This window comes from Microtus pennsylvanicus, chromosome 1, assembly GCF_037038515.1.
Source record: "Microtus pennsylvanicus isolate mMicPen1 chromosome 1, mMicPen1.hap1, whole genome shotgun sequence".
Taxonomy (NCBI): domain Eukaryota; kingdom Metazoa; phylum Chordata; class Mammalia; order Rodentia; family Cricetidae; genus Microtus; species Microtus pennsylvanicus.
Window position 1 is genome coordinate 137,239,638 of NC_134579.1, and position 17,027 is coordinate 137,256,664.

Sequence of the window (17,027 nt, forward strand, 5' to 3'; positions counted from 1 at the left end):
TCTATCTGCACTCTCGTATCCATGTGTAGACCTCTTACACAGAATTAAACAAATGCTTAAAAATAGCCAGGCAGTGGGGGTGCTCCCCTTTAATCCCAGCACTCAGGAGGCAGAGGCAAGCGGATCTCTGTGAGTTCAAAGCCAGCCTGATCTATAGAGTGAGTTCTAGGTCAGCCAGAGCTACATAGTGACCCTAAAACATTCTCAAAAGTAAATAAATAAATGGCAAGAAGGATAAATAACTTTTGTTGTTGTTGTTGCTTTTCGAGGGAAGCCTTGGCTACGTACTGAGTTTGCGGCCAGGCTCATGAGAGAATGTCTCACAAATCGCAAATAGCAACAGCAACAACCGTGAGAGGACTAGATAGGCCTCACTTGGGGAGGAAGGTGGGGGGCTTTGAACCTGTTACCATATGCTGGGCCTAGTAGAACTCCGGGTTATTATTTAATGAAATCACTGCTTAGGGTGACACTTGCTATACCCCAAGTTGTATGCCGGGCCCAGTGCTTTCTTTGCCTCTGCCTCGGGGTGGGCCATGGTGTTCAGTTTGTAGCTACCAAGAAGGAGACGATGGAGCTGACCTCAGCTCAGACCTCTGGCCCTCCACTCACAGGTAAGACTAGAAGAGGGACAGTAACGTTCACAAGATCACACAACAACAACAACTGTATCACACACTTAAAGCCAGTTCTGCCCAGCTCTCAAATCAATACCTCAAAGCCTTACCCCCACTCCACTGACCCCTGGCCCAGCCCCCAGCCTGCCCTGACTCACCATACCCTGGGGCACGGCAGAGGAAACACAGGTACCCCCACATGCCTCTGTCACCCACAAGGTCGCTGTCTCAGATGCGCTCAGCTCTCTGAGCTAAGGCCTAGAGCTGGGGCCAGGCTGAGGCTGGGGGATTACCCCTAAAGCTATAGTCAGCAGCTTCTGCCCCATTGTCCATCCAGGTCCCAGGGCTGCACCCTGGCCCCTCACACTGACTTGGGCGATCTCTCTGTGGACCCTCCTGTCACCCCATATGGAGGGTTCTGGGCCTATGCTGAGGGTATGGGGCCAGAAACAGGGTGTCAGGATCCTAGCATGCTGGGGCCACCCCCTTCCTCTGTGAAATGCCCCCTGCCCACTCGGAGCCACCAGGGGAGGCTGGAATGTGCTGAGCTCTGGGAAATGCCTCCAGCTCTGGCAGGCACCAAGCAACAGGGTGTGGCCAGAATCTAGCCAGGCACCATCCTCGAAACTAGGGGGGTGGCTGCTGATGAGCGTAAGACCCTCACCCAATGGTACCCTCTCTTTTATGTAGTCATAGAAACACCCAGACATCCATTTGTTCATTTATTCATGCCAGAAGCGTTCACAGTGGCAGATGTGGCAGCCTATACGTACAATCCCAGCACGTAGGAAGTTCAAGATCACCCTGAGCTATAATCTGAGTTTGAGGCCAGCCTGGTCTACACAGAGAGAGTTCCAGGACAGGCTCCAAAAGCTACAAAAAAAAAAAAACCCTGTCTCAGGAAAACAAAAACAAACAAACAAACAAAACCCCTTCAGTCAGCTGTCATTTTTGTTGTTGGTTTGTTTTTTGAGATAGGGTCTCTATTAGCTTAGGCTTTCCTACTATTTACTATATAGCCCAGGCTAGCCTCAAGACCACAGCAGTCCTCCTGCTTCCGCCTCCAATATGGAAATTTGGACTAGTCATGAGCCACCACCTCCAGGTTTCTAACCTGCTTCTGAGTGAGGGGTTTGCTCTGCAGCCCAGGCTGGCTTTGACCTTGTGACCCTTCTGTCTCAGCCTCCTGGGAGTCCGGGGATTACTGTGCTTGTAGCTTGTGTCCATCTTTCCTACATGGTCTTACTCCCTTTCCTGGCTTGCTGTGACTTATGAATGATGTCTCTCTGTGTCTGTCCTTACTCTGTGTGTATTTCCTCTTTCTTGTCTTTCCACCTCCGTCTCTGTGTCTTCCTCTCTCTCTGTTTTGTTTTCTCTAACCCAAGAGGTGTGGTCATGGGAAGCTGAGTTTATGGGGGTGGCACCAGCCCAAGCCACCTCCGTAAACACAGGACATCCTGTGGGACGGAAGGGGATGTAGAGAGGTAGATGTGGCCCTCCCGGGACCACCCTCTCCTGACCCAGGGACACTAATGTCTCCCTCACTCCACACATCAGGTCCTTCCCTCCTCTCTAACTCTTTGGGGTCCAGTCCCAGGGACCCAATGCTTTTACCTTGGTGTTCACAGCCTCTTACACACATAGTGTCCCTCCGTGGGCTTGTCACCAACCCTTTGTCACTTTTCTCTCCCTATGGCTGTTCCATTCCTCCCTAGTGCCCAGCTTTTCCTGGTATTTTCACAGTAAAGTTGCTGCTTAGGCCTGTGTGCCCTGGCCCCTGCCTCCCTCTCGTCTGAGTCTCATCATTGAATTTACAGCTTTTCTTTCTCATTTTAGCCAAACTCAGTGGCTTGGAGACCCCTGAAAACATAAGGTCCATCATTTCTCAGCCCTTAGAAATGTTGTTCCCTTCTTCTCTCTAGAGCAACAACCCTCTAACTATTCCAACTTTCAGAGAACTGGTTGACTCAAAAAAGTTAGGTCACTCAGCCCCAGTGTGGTGAAGTTGGGGTTTAAACCCAGGTAGAAGTCAGGTCTTTGTGATCCAGGCCTGTAATCCCAACCAGTTAAGACCTAGGGGCAGGATGATCAAAAGTTCAAGGGCAGCCTAGACTACAAACCAAAAGGTGAAGCCAGGGTGTGGTGGCACACACCTTTAATCTCAGCACTCAGGGGGCGGAGACTGGCCGATCCCTGAGTTAGAAGTCATCCTGCTTTACCTAGTGAGTTCCAGAATAGCCGGGGCTATAGAGAGACCCTGTCTCAAAAAGGGGGGGGGGGGCATGAGAGGCTGGGAGTTTGACTCAGTGGTAAAGTGCTTATGTAGCACGCATGGAGCCTAGGTTAATCCCCACCACCACAACAAACAAACAAGCAGATAAACAGGCCCAAGTGTCCCAACTTCTGAGCACCTCTTTTATTCCCCTGTACTTCGCTTGACGCTTGTCCCTTCGACAGTTTCTGTGAGCATCATTACATTTTCCCTAGTGACCGATGCTCCTCGTCCCCAGTGCCTCTTAGAGCTGTGCGTGCTGTGCCTCTGCTGCATTTTTTTTAAGGGACAGGTCCCAGACACTGTGCATTTCCATCTCTGCAGATGAAGGTCAAGTGCCTGGAGGAAAGGGCTCGAGGTCTGTACCGTCCTGCTGGAGCCTTAAAGATGCATTTGTATCCTAGGTCCTGTCCCCTTCTCCTCACAGCTGACCTCGGGATACTTCTGTAGACTCTCGGGTCCAGCTGATGCTCAGTTTCTACTCAGAAGGACACGCCTCCCCAGCCAGCAGATTCCAGGGCCCACTGCATTCCAAGCAAAGTGCCAGCCTTGAGTGACCGGCACTGTGACTACTTTTCACACAGCCATTGTGTATTCAGGCTGACACCCCCAGGGCAGCTCCCTTCCACAGGCATTCGCCAACACAAACTGTCCACAACCACCTTATCCTCTCTCCTTCTTAACTTCCGTAGTTATGAACACCTACAGTGTACACAGCCCTGTGTGAAAGTTCATTTGAGCCTGGAGGCTGAGGAAGGGGCTTGATGGGGGGTTCAAAGTCTGTGTAGATTGTATTATGAACACCCTGTCTCAAAAAGACAGCCAGGCACATGCTTTTAAACTCAACACTTAGGAGCTGTTGGATTCCTGTGAGTTCAAGATCATCCTGGTATACGTAGCCGTAGGGAGTTTCAGGACAGTCAGGACTACTCAAGAAATAAATATAAACAAATAAATAAATAAACAAACAGGCCGGCCTAGGCTACACGGTAGGTTTAAGTGGGCCAGGCTGCTGGCACACACAGTGAAAACCTATCTTAGAAACCACAGTTGCACGTTCCTGAAACCCCAGCTTCTAAGAAGGGAAGAACAGAACCGAAGGACTAGGAGTTCAAGGCCAGCCTTCGTGATAGAGTGAGCTAGAGGCCGTCTAGACTCCTTGAGCGTCGTCTAAAAAAAGAGCGGGAGACCCACACCAGACTGATCACTGTTACATCGTAGCTCTCCAAACTAGGCACAAGGGGGAGCAACAGAGCTCAGCCTCAGCGCCGAAGGCTCGGCCAGGGGCCGTCGATGTCCTATGGTATAGGCATGGAGTCTCCAGGGTTTGGGTTCGGGAGTTTAGAGGATCCTTAATAAGGCAGCAGCTCCCTGCAGCCGTGTCCACCCGCTGCTCTTGGTGGCCCGCCTCAGTCACTTCCAGAAATGGGCACAGCTTCCTCCGCTCCTCCAGGAAGCCAAGCTCCGCCCGCCCCTTCCCGGCCCCTGGGGCTGCTTGCAGCTCCCGCCTCTCCAGCTCCACCCCGGCCTCCGTCTTGAAGCTTCCGGCCCCTGAGGAGGCAGGAGTGGCCCTCTGGTGTCACTGTCCCCGGATCCAGGACCCATTCCTGCCCTTTGGGTGGCAGTCCAGTCCCCGGCTCCTCCCTCCCTGCCCTCCCCACCATCCTTCCGCTCCCCGGGCCCTGCCCTGCCCTGCCCCCACGGCCGCCAGGAAGGACGCAGCCCGGGTCCCGTGCCAGGGCTGTGAGTGTGCGGCCCCTCCCAGCCCGGCCAGGAATGCAGCTGGACCGCGGGGGCGGCCGCAGACACAAGGCTCCGTCCAGGCCCAGTGCTATGCTCAAGCAGGCAGGTGGCCCCGGCTTGCCCGGCCCAGGCTTGCTGCTAGAAGGAAAGCCAGCTGCCTGCGCCTGAAGGTCCTGCCTGCTCTCCACTAAGCTTAGTGGCTTTATTTTGGGAGACCTCCTGAAAGTTCCTGCCCTTTGCGCAAAGATTCTTCATGCCGGAGGTGCATTTTATTCCACTGTAACTGTGGGGATGTCACGGGATTATGAGTTTGATGTTATTTCATACTTGATCGGTACAGATGCAAAGAAGGACACAGACTTGATGTTTCCCCAAAGCTGGTTTTAATTTCAAAAAATTATGAGGTCTCTTTCCACACTGGAGATAATGGGATGGGATAGCCCAGACTATGATCCCAGGGGATCAATCCAACCCGCGGCCTGGCCCAAACACATTGCAGTCACCAGGTCCTGTCACTCCACCACTGGGGGCTTATTTCCGACTCCCTCACTGGCCAAGACTAGTGGATGAATGTGAAGTTGCCCAGGGCTCAGGACTGTCTCTCCAAAGTGACCCTGGCCCTCCCATGCAAAGGAAAGCCACCCGTGTCATGCCAAGGTGGATTGGTCTAACCAACAGGCTCAACTCAGATGCCAGCCAACCATCTCTGGGTCTAGCAGTCAGCGCCCAGGCCCCGGAGGCCTTTCTAGTGCCTGTGTACCCACTAGTACGTCCATGAGGTAGTCCAGTTCAGCCTCGTCCAACTCTGGAGTTTCCTCCTTGGCTGGACCGTTCTCAGGGCCAGGTTTGAGACCCTCAGAGGCTGGTAACCAAAGTTCACTATCATACATGGAGGTATCAATGTCCTCAAATAAACCCTCCAGTCCATCGTCCAGCAGACAGCCAGTGGCTGGCCCTAACAGGTCCAAGGCACCCAGGTTGGGTGGGACACCCCCAATGGAGCGGCCTGGGGGCCCCTCATCTGCTTGGGGGTGGGGAACTTGGTTCAGGTCCTCAATGTGGTTGAGATCTTCCAGGAGGCTGGCCATGGAGGCTGAGAGGCCAGCGTCCGAGCTAGCCAGAAGGCTGTCTGCCACAGAGGGGGCTGTGGGTGGCATGGGCACAGGTGCCAGGGGAGCTGTAGGTTCCATGGATGCCTGGATTCGCCGCAGTGTGTTCACGACCAGCACCAGGTGCCGGAGGTCTGGCTCACTCTGGCGCAGGCTATGATGAAGCTTGAGCACAGAGAGGTCGAAGAGAGAGCTGGAGGCCACGGCAGGAGGGGTCTGTGCCACTGCTGGGTGGCTTTGGTCCAACCACCATGAGTCCACCGAGAGGGCTTCCTCCTTCTCCTCCTCCTCCCGCTTGCGCTTTAGACCCTTGCTCAGCATCGTCTGCAGGGAGGAAGGAGCCATTCGGTTATGGAAAGCCAATATTCAGCTCATACCCATCTCTGACCACTACTGTCAGTCAGTGAGAGCTTGACAAGTCAACTACCCTCCCGGTCTAGGTTTTCTAAGCAAATTCTTATTTTTTCTTCTTTCTTTTCTTTCGTTCTGGTTTATTTACTTTTTGGTTTTTTTAGAGCCTGTCCTGGAACTAGCTCTTGTAGACCAGGCTGGCCTCGAACTCACAGAGATCCGCCTGCCTCTGCCTCCCGAGTGCTGGGATTAAAGATGTGCGCCAGCAAATTCTTATTTTTAACAGAACAGGGTCTCATGTAACTCAGTTGGCCTCAAACTTGCTATATAGCCAACTTAGGATCTTCCCTTCCCCACCTCGCCAGTGCTAGGATTACAGGCATGCCACCATACTTATTATTCTGGATGCTGGGGATGGAACTCAGGGCTTCCTGCCTATAGAGCAAACATTCTACCAGTTGAGCCCCCTCAGTGAACTTCTAAGATATGGATAGCATTTACATTATAGGTTTCTAAACAGATTAGAAGAACAAAACGCCCTTGCAACATAGTCATTAGTACTTTCAAATTTTACTTTTATTTTAAATTTTGTGTTTGTGTGTGTGCACAAGAGTAGAGATGCCAAAGATGCCAGCTGTTGGAGTCCCTGGAGCTGGAGTTACAGCAATTACAAGCCATAGATATGGATGCTGGGAACCTAACTTGGCTACTCTATAGGAATAGCAAGCTCTTAACCTTTATAATTAGTATTTATTTGTAAATATTTTTTGGTTTTGCTCTTTTTGATCTTTTTGAGACAGGGTTACTCTATGAAACAGTTCTGGCTGTCTTGGAACTTGCTCTGTAGACCAGGCTGGCCTCAGACTCAAGAGATCTGCCTGTCTCTGCCTCCTGCGTGTTGAGACTAAAGACATGCACCAACGCACCCAGCTCGTTTTGCTCTTTTGATACAGGGCCTCATCTGTAGTCCAGGTTGGTTGGCTATTCCAGGCAATCCTCCTGCCCCAATCTCCCAAGAGTTAGGATTACAGGTATGTGCCACCTCTTGATTGCAAATGCAGCCTTCTTCCATAGTTCAATCATATAATATCGGCTTTGCATCAAACTCTAAATAGTCAAACACAGGAAATGTACAGATAGTGGTAGGAAGATGCCATCCTGGTGGTAATCAGGGCAGTTTTGTAAAGATGATATAGGAGCCAGCCCTGATGTATGCAGTGTAGGCTATGGAGAACCAGGACTAGGCATTCCCGGAAAGGCCAATGGAAGACCGAGACAGGCAAAACACAGACAGACAGACAGACAGACAGACAGACAGACACACACACACACAGAGGTAGGAGTCCCGGTGGGGGTGGGGAGCAGGCAGAAGGAAGCGCGGGCAAAAAAGTAGGAGGCTTGGATTTTCAGAGTGACAGGACAGAGTCATGGAGGGAGGACCTAGGCAGGGGGATGCGCGATGTTAGCTGTTGCCTGGGGGAGGATTGGAGGTGGGGCGGCGTCACGGGTAAAGGTTTGGAGATAGAAGTGGGCCTGAACTGCCGCCTTCGGAGGCTGCTGCACTCGCCGGGATGCTGACGGTTTGAGTTTAGAGCCTAAGCTGTTAATAGTCACGCCAGGAAGTGGCGGATCCTGAACTTATTGGAGAGGGAGAGTCGAAGGGCCGCGGGAGTCAGTCATTGACAGAAGTTTTGAAAATCGATACTTTCTTCATGGTGAGAAGCCTAGAGTTTGGGAGCTCTAGTCTAATCTACTGGGGTCACCAAGGTTGTAGGGGCTCAGTCCTGGGGGCGCTGCCTAGACCTGGCATAACACTAAAAATCGAGTCTTTGCCCTTTTCGCTGAAGACCCGGGAGCAAGTAACCACAGGAATTCAGCCCCCACCCCGACTCCGCCCCCGAGTCCAGGCGCCCCCTAGCGGTACCCCGGCTTGGGTTCCCCCGGGGACTCCGGACCCTCAGACCCGGGATCCTCTCCACTCCTCAGCGTCTCTCCTATGCTTCCCCTGCCCTTGCGAGCCGCGACCCCCGCGGGCCGCTCAGCGCTCAGGGTCTCCCCTCGCTTCCGGAAGGCAGCGGAGGCGGCTCCTCCCGGAGCGGCGGCGGCGGGGGCGGGTGAGTCACGCAGCCGGAGCCAGAGAGCCGGCGCCTCCGCCCCCTTCTCGGGCTCCAGCGTGATTCACCCAGCCCGGCCCGGACGGGCGTCACGTACAGGCCCCGGGCGCCTCGATCCCGGACAGCCCCGGCGAGCATCTCTCTAACCGGGGGCTCGAACACGCTAAAGAACCCGGTCGCCGGTACCCCCGTCTCTCCCCACCAGGCCCCTTCATTTACATACCCAGATCACTCGCGACCAATCAGAACGAAGAGGGAGCCACACGCAGCCAATCAGGAAGCGGCAGCCGCAGCATCGTTTGCTCGCTCTGCTCCGGCAACCGACACCTGGGACGGTAGACGCAGTTCTGACTCCGGCGCACGACTCCAGACACTCCACAATCCCTAGATCCCGCCCACTCGCGTGGCGGCCCCGCCTTCCTGCTCAGCGACCGGCTCTCGTTGGGGACGGTGGGCGGAGCCTGAACGGGGCCGTTCCAAAAGGAGGGGGAGGCTGTCTTTAAGGCGCATGCCCGGGAGTACTCCCTGAGTAAAGGGTTTGACAGTGTAGCTATTTTACCTCTGTGGAGGTGACAGGTAGGGGCTTTATACGTTTTAAGGTTCAGGCCGGTCACTTCATGTGTGATCTTGGAAAAATAGATGGGAGAAGAACACATTCGTTAAATCGACTTTCCTTCCTCTTGAGAGTTACAAAATTGAATGTTGTCTCCGTAAGAGCACTAAACCAGAATCAGCTACGGTGGGACAGCTGGACTCCGCTATAATTAAAGAGGGGAATAAGGTGGGGACGGAATGACATAAGGGTCACATCCTGGACATCAGTTCCGGAGTAGCTGTGTGACTTTGGGCAACAGTTTAAAACCCTCAAAATCTGTTTCCTGCGGGGTGTGGTTGCACACCCATAATCCCAGCACGGGAAGACTGAATGGAAGCAGGGGCATTGCTTTAGGTTTGAGGTCAGACTGGTCTACATAGTGAGTTCCAGGCCAGCCTGGACTTCAGAGTGAGACCCTATCTCAAAAAAGAAAAGGCAACGTTTTTTGTTGGTTTGTTTTTTGAGACAGTTTCACTAAATTGCCCAAGTTAGGCTGGAAAACAGCCATCATCCTTCCTCAGCCTCTCAAGTAACTGGAATTACGGGCTTCTACCTCCAGCTCCCAGATCCAGTTAGTAGTCTGCTTGTTGGTTTCTTGTAAGGTTTTTTGTTTTGTTTTGTGCTTTTTTTGGTCTTTGAGACAGGGTTTGTCTGAGTTCCTGGAACTCGCTCTGCAGGCCAGGCTGGCCTCCAGCTCACAGAGATTCACCTGTCTCTGCCTCGTAGTGATGGAACTACAGGCCTGAACTCCACAGCTGGCCTCTAGCCACTGCCTGGGGATGCCGGGCAGTGTTGGCACATGTTCTTTTGGCTTTCTTTCTTTCTCTCTTCTTTTCTTTCTTTTTTAATCTTTTTGTTTGTTTCTTGAGACAAAGTTTCTCTGTTTACCAGCCCTAACTGTCCTGGAACTAGCTCTGTAGACCAGGCTGGCCTCGAACTCACAGATATCCGCCTGCCTCTCCTCCCAAATGCTAGGATTAAAGGCATGCACACCACCACTTGGCTGCCATGTCTTTACTCCCAGCATTTCGGAGGTAGGGCTGTTACACAGAGAAACTCTGTCTCTGAATATAAACGAATGAATGAATAACGATGCCTGGGGAGGCGCCGTTCAGTTAAAAAGTGCTTACTTAGCAGTCCATAGTGTCAAACACCTGTGTTTGATTACAGCCCTGAAGAAGGAAAAAAGTGTGATGATTTGAGTAGAATGTTTAGGGGTGGGAAGAGCTCATTGGTTAAAAGCACTTGCTCAGGGCTGGAGAGATAACTCAGAGGTTAAGAGCACTGACAGCTCTTCTTTCTGAGGGATTGGATTCAATTCCCAGTACCCACATGTCAGCGCACAACTGTCTGTATCTCCAGTTCCAGGGGATCTGACACCCTTATACAGACATACATGCAAGCAAAACACCCGTATACATAAAATAAAACTTAAAAAAAACTATTCTGTAATCAATAAAGATTCAAGCATTTCCTTTTAGTGGAAAGAACCAAACTGGGTGTGGTGGCATGCACCTTTAAGCCCAGATCTCAAGGCCAGCCTGGTCCACCATCTTCAGGAGAGCCAAGTTACACAGAGAAACCCTGTCTCAAAAAGACTGCCCCCCAACAGAGAGAGTGTCTGTGTGAGAGAGAAAGAAAGAGAATAGAGCCTAGAGTGATGGCTTCGTGGTGAAGAGCACAAGTTGCTCTTGCAAAGGACCCAGGTTCAGTTCCCAGCACCCACAGGGTGGTGCACAGCTGTCTTTCACTCCAGTTCCAGGGGATCTGGGACCCTTTTTCGCTTGCCTAGGCACCAGGTACACATATGATGCACAGACATATATTCAGTCAAAACATGAAACAAAAATAAATCTTTTTTTAAAAAAGAATAATGCCAAGCAGGGTTACACAGAGAAACCCTTACACAGAGAAACCCTGTCAAGAAGAAGAAGAAGAAGAAGAAGAAGAAGAAGAAGAAGAAGAAGAAGAAGAAGAAGAAGAAGAAGAAGAGAAAAACACCAGAGAACACGAGAGAAAAAGAGAGAGAGAGAGAGAGAGAGAGAGAGAGAGAGAGAGAGAGAGAGAAGTTGCTGGCTGACTTCTGGGTTAAGGTCAAAGAGAATAATGTCCTAACTGGAATTAGAATTCTATATGGTGGACCACACAACTCTCTCTACGTAGTCTATTTTTATAGCCTGGCCAAAAGGCTCAGAAAGAGGTGGGCATGGTGACACCCCACATGCAGAACAAAGACGCAAGGGTATCAGGAGTTCAAGATCAGCTTGTGCTTTGTGGCACAGAAGTGTCAAACAGTGCAGCCTAGAGCCTGCTAATGGCTCAAGCGGCTCACCTCACAGCTCAGGGGAGTTGTGTTTGGTTTTTCGTTTGTTTGTTTTCCTACACCAATTGAGTATCTGCTATGGACGGCCTGTATACAAGCATAACAACCCTGACGTAGTTTTTTATTATTTCCTGGGTCAGGGGAGAGGGCAAAGACAAAAAGGAAACTTTGCCAGGTGACTATCATAATCCTACTACCTAGGAAACTGAGGCAGAAAGGTTGACTATCATAATCCCACTACCCAGGAAACTGAGGCAGAAGGATGCACAATTTAAAATGAGCCCTGGGATAAACTATTGTCTCAAAAACAAAACAAACAAACAAAAATAAGACAGGGCAGGCAAATGTAGGTAAAGGTGCTTGATGCCAAACACTACTTCCTAAATTTGATCTCCAGAACCCACATGGAGGAAGAAGAGAACTGACTTCAAGTTCTCCTCTGACTTCCACACAAATGTGGTGTGTATGTACACACACACAAACACACACACACACACAGATAAATGTAAAAAATAAAATCAAATAGTGCTAGAGAGATGGCTCAGCCATTAAAGGTTAGGCTCATAACCAAAACACACACACAAACACACACACACACACACACACACAGATAAATGTAAAAAATAAAATCAAATAGTGCTAGAGAGATGGCTCAGCCATTAAAGGTTAGGCTCATAACCAAAACACACACACACACACACACACACACACACACACACACACACACACACACACACAAGGAACAGAATAAAATCAGGTGTGATAACACACTCCAGCGATTCTAGCACTGTGGAGATTGGAGGGTTCAAGGCCAGCTTCAGGCTACAGAGTGATTTCAAGTTCTCCAGGGCCCAAATAAATAAAACTAAGTAAAAAAAAAAAAGACAGAAGGTGCAGAACTTGGAGTAGGGAATGGGGAATCTCAGCGGTGACGTATGATAATTTGCTTGAGACAGGGTCTCAGGGAGCCCAAGCTGGCCTAGAATGGAGCTGAGAATTATCTTGAAGCCCTGCCCCTCGTGCCTGTACCTCTCCAGTGTAAGATTAAGAGGTGACACTTGGCAGATCCGACAGCAGAGCGAGAGGAAGAATGTTGAAGAGAGAGTTGCAGCACGGGGTAGAGCCCATGCAAAGCCCCTGAGGTGCTGTTTGTCAGGCAGGTAGGCCAGTAGAACTGGCTTGGAAACGCCCAGAGAGGAAGTAAGAGAAGTCGCTAGAAGTTTTAGACCTTTGTTCACATTCAAAAAAAAGTGAGCCGACAAGACCCTTGAAGACGACTAAAGGAGACAGAAAAAAGAATTGCTGCCTCTGATCAGTTACTCGAACTCTCGGTGAGTTGACAGAGTCCTAGGGGAGAGGTGTCTGCCACCAGGGCGGTCCGAGGGAGCCTCCCTGAGGAGGTGACATTGGAGCAAGAACCAGAAAGTGGAGAAGGAGTTAGGAATTCAACGATTGGGGGAAGGGAGAGAGAGACTGGGCCTTGAGAAATGAAACCAGAGGCTAAGCCACCGGGCCTGGCAGGCAAGGGAAAGGGGGGTGGGAGGGGACCTCGCCAGCTGGGGAGGGAGGGAGGGAACGTGAGAGGGAGGGAGGGAAGGAGGGAGGGAATGAGGAGGATGGTCCGGGGGAGCGTCCCGCCCCTAGCTAGCCGCCCCACCCGGCCCCTGGGGAGGGAGGAGGCGCCAGGCCGGCTGCCGGCCTCTGCTGCTGCCTCCCAGGTCTCCTGCCCGCTGGCCAGCACGATTCGGAGGGTGGGCAGGTGGGTGGGACTCAGCCATCGCTCCACGCCCAGGGCCTCGCGGCCCATCCCCCACCGGAGTCCCGTTGGGGCGGGCGAGTTGGGGAAGGTGGACTCTGGCCTCCGGGGGTTGGTCCCTGTGTAGGGCCAGCCTTTCCACTTCTGGGGCCAGTTCTTAATAAGGGAAGGAGCTGGGCCGCTCTGAGCCTCCATATGTTCACCTGGAAGTTGGGGGTGCTTCTTAGATTGGCTGGTCGCTGCTGTCAAGTTCCTGAGTTTTTCCCCCACCTCGTCTTGATCTTTCTTTCTTTCCTTTCTCCTCCTCCTCATCTGTTTCCTTCTGATCCTATCCTCTCTCGGTAACCCAGACTTACCTAGAACTAGTTATCTATCCTCCTACCCTACCTCCCAAGTGCTGGGATGCCAAGGTTTGTGCCACCACGCCCAGCTCCTCTCACTTGCTTTAGGGAAGTAAAAGACTTCCAAGAAAAAGGTGAGTCAGACCTCATCCCCTCAGCCCAACACTTTGGCTTCCCTCTCTGCTAAAGTCTTCCAGTAGGACAGCCGCTAGACCCTACGCGCTGTAGTCCCTACGTGCTGGCCCTCACTCTCTCACCTCTTCTGGTGCAGCCCCTTTGCTCGCGCTCTGCAGCCGCAATGAGGGACCTCGCTGCTGGACATGCTGCGCATGCTCTGACCTTCCCTAGCGTGACTTTATCCCTCACCTCCTTCAGGACTTCATCCAAATGCCACCCTGCCCATGAGTCCATCTTTGGTTATTTCATCTAAATAGTATTTCCGCCCCCAATCACATAACTTCCCTTCTAGAACTTCTGGTCTTCCTGCCTCAGCCTCAGTATGCTTGCCTGGAAGGCATGCACCTTCACCCCAGCTCCCACCATTCAGACGTGCTGATCTGGAGAGGAGCGCTGTGAGCACAGGAGAAAAAGGGTGTTTGTCCTGAGAGTGGGGGGGCGGAGCGGGGAGGGGAGCTGTGGCCGGTGCCAGGCCTGGAGTTGATTTCCACATTAATAATTTTTCCTTTTGTGTGTGCATGTTGCATTCGTATTCGTATGGGTGGGGATCATCAACGTGTGAGTTCACAAGCTCCTGGAAGCCAACCCTGGATGCCTTCTTCCAGCACTCTCCACTTCAGGGCCTTTTACTCCCACTCCCCCAAACCGGGAGCTCATTCTAATCTTGCTAGCCAGCTTGCTCTGAGGGTCCCCCACCTCTGTCTCCTGAACGCTGGGATGAGTGGCCTCTGTCATGCCCACCAGCTTTTATGTGGGATCTGGGGCTCCGAGCTCAGGTCTTCATGCTTTTGTGACAAGGGTTTTATCTACTGAGCCATCTTCCCAGCCCAACAATTTTTGAGGACCCACCAGTGCCTAGTACTGGGGTGAGGAGGGGGGAGCTCAACTGGTCAAAGTCCCCCATGGCCCCTCCTCTGAGAGTTTCTGATAGAGTTGGAGGCTAACCATGAACAGGTAATAAATAACCTGGGTTTGCACAGGTGCTAGTAAGAAAGGCAAACAACCTAGCGTGGTGGGGCATACCTTTAATGCCAGGACTCGGGAGGCAGAAGCAGATGAATCTCTACGAGTTCGAGGCCAGCCTGGCCAACAAAGTAAGTTCTAGGACAGCCAAGGCTACATAGAGAAACACCATCTCACAAAAAGAAAGAAAGAAAGAAAGAAAGAAGAAAAAGGAAAGTCACACTGGGGCTAGAGCGACATCTCAGCGGTTAAAAACAGGACTGCTCTTCCAGAGGACCAGGGTTCCTACCACCCACATAGTGGCTCACAGTCTTTAACTCTAGTTCCAAGGACCTGACACCTTCATCCAGTCTCTGAGGGTACCACAGTACTAGGTACACATGGGGTACACTGACATACATACATGCAGGGAAAATACCCATACACATAAAAAAAACCAAAATATTTGAAAAAAAAAGTCAAACAGAGCTATGGTGCAGCTTAGTGGTACCACACATGCTGAGACCGTGCAGGGCTCTGGGTCCCAGCTCTACACTGCCACTGCGGGTACTGATAATCAGAACAATACCAAACAGCATGGAACCAAACAGGGTGACGCTATGGGAGAAGCACCCTCTGGGAAGATGTCCTAGACACAACAGAGGTACGGGGGCAGAAACTGAGGCCAGCAGGACGGGAGTTAGTGAAGAGTGGGGATGAGACCACGGACGTCATGGGGAGTGAGGCTGAACCAGACCCTCGTTTTTTATTCCGGGTAGGAGTGAGACAAGAAGTGGCCGGAAGTGTCAAGGAAGAGAACGACGTGATTTAATTAGCATTCTTTTCTGTTTTGGTCTGAGGACAACTGAGGTTAGTTCCCACCTTCCAGACAGAGACAGTCTCTTGTTCACCAGTACACACCGCAGGCTGGAGGACTGCTCTAAACTCCAGATCTGTGGTACTGCACACAACCTTTTTGTTTGTTTTGTCTATTTTTGTTTTTTCGAAACAGGGTTTCTCTGGGTAGCTCTGGCTGTCCTGGAACTCGCTCTGTAGACCAGGCTGGGCTTGAATTTAGAACTTCATTTGCACCGGCCTCCAGCAGCTATACACAACCTTTATGTGAGTTCTGGGAGTCCCAGCTTAGGTCCTCACTCTTACTTGGCAAGCACTTATTATTATTTTTGTGACAGGTCTGTGAAGTCTTGGCTGTCTCAGAAGTGGCTGGGTATGAGCTGAGAAACCAATCCACCTGCTCTGTCTTCCAAGTACTAAGATTAAAAGCATGGGCCACTCCACCTGACTGCCTTATTTTTAAAGGTAGGGTCAAAGGTAGCCCAGGCCTTTGTTGCTGATCTTCCCACTCCTGACTCCCAAATGCTGGGGTTAAAGGTGGGCACCCATCACACCTAGCATGGCGGCCATTTTGGAATATAGACTTTTTGAGACATCTTCTCCAAGTCTCCCCAGTCCTTTGTGGATTGGCCTTATTTTTAGATAACCTGTTCACTTTCTTTGCTACAAGGCCCTGCCCCCACCTCACCCAAATGAGTTATCTGTTGGGAAGCCAAGAAACCACAAACAAAAATCCCCATCTTTGCCATGCAACCCTTCCAGAAAAGTCCCTAATGCAGGGTACTCTCACTTGGGCATGGATAGGACAGTGGCATGTGACACTTCTTCCTCGCCTTCCTTTTCTTTACCCTGACCCTCCCCTTGGCAAGCCTGGCTTGTCATCTCTCAAGCCAGAAGTGAATTCCTGAACGCAAACCCAGTGTGGCTTTCAAGAACAGCATCTTAGATCTGTGTTCCGCCATGGGGGCTCTTTGGGCACCGTGCTTGCCTTTAGGGCCGCAGCAGCACATTCCATAGCGAGAGGTTGACTTTTCAGTCCCTAAGAGCCCTAGCCCATGACACATGCCCCACACGTTCACCCACACCCATATGACTGGCAAGGATCATAAACACTGTGGTAAACAGGGCTTTTATGGAGGCTGCAGCAGAGCAGCGGTGGACCTGCTCAGGCTTTGCCATGAGGTGAGGGTGGCTCACCTGAAGGGTACTTACCTGATGTTCCTTTGGCAGGGGATCGGCTCGGCAGTAACCTGCTTAATTGCCCGCCATGTTCCGGGCTGGCTTCCTAGCACTCGAACAGAAGCCATAATTTCAGAGGCTAGGAGAGTTTGAATCTTACCCCCATTGTCCCTTTTCTCTTCATCTCTAAACTTCAGGCTTCTAAATCCTATTTTAGCAAGCTATCTTTAAGCTACGCAGGAGGCAGACACAGTTGATCTCAATGAGTTTAAGGAAAGCCTGACTACATAGTGAGACTGTTTCAAGTAAACAAATTGTCTTTTTTGCAGATAGGGATCAAACCCAAGGCCTCACACACACGTATATACGAAGCAAGAGTTCAATCATTCAGCTATACTCCAAGCCCCTAAACTTGAGGTTTTTCCTATGCAATGTAAAATGTGACATAGTATCTGTTTCTTTCTAATCCTGAGGATTAAAGGATTTAGTTTACATAAAGAAGTTCTGGCATAACCCTAAAGCAAGCCAGTAACTGTTTCATACAATGTTACACTTGCCCCACCTTTGTCAAGGAAAGGCCGTAAGTGTCCAGGGAACTTAACAGGCTCTTCCCATCACCCCACGAAAATTTACAAATTTAAAGACAATTCAAA

General features: G+C 51.2%; 1 protein-coding gene across 1 annotated transcript; it reads right to left on the minus strand.

Moving 5' to 3' along the window:
* Positions 1-4,992: 4,992 nt before the first annotated feature.
* On the minus strand, positions 4,993-8,552 carry Sertad1 (SERTA domain containing 1). Its single transcript, XM_075987587.1, has 2 exons — positions 8,430-8,552; positions 4,993-6,065 (listed from the first exon to the last, which is right to left on the minus strand). Exon 2 carries the CDS (start codon positions 6,060-6,062, stop codon positions 5,352-5,354), a length of 711 nt encoding a protein of 236 aa, XP_075843702.1. The 5' UTR covers positions 6,063-6,065; positions 8,430-8,552; the 3' UTR covers positions 4,993-5,351.
* Positions 8,553-17,027: the final 8,475 nt, after the last annotated feature.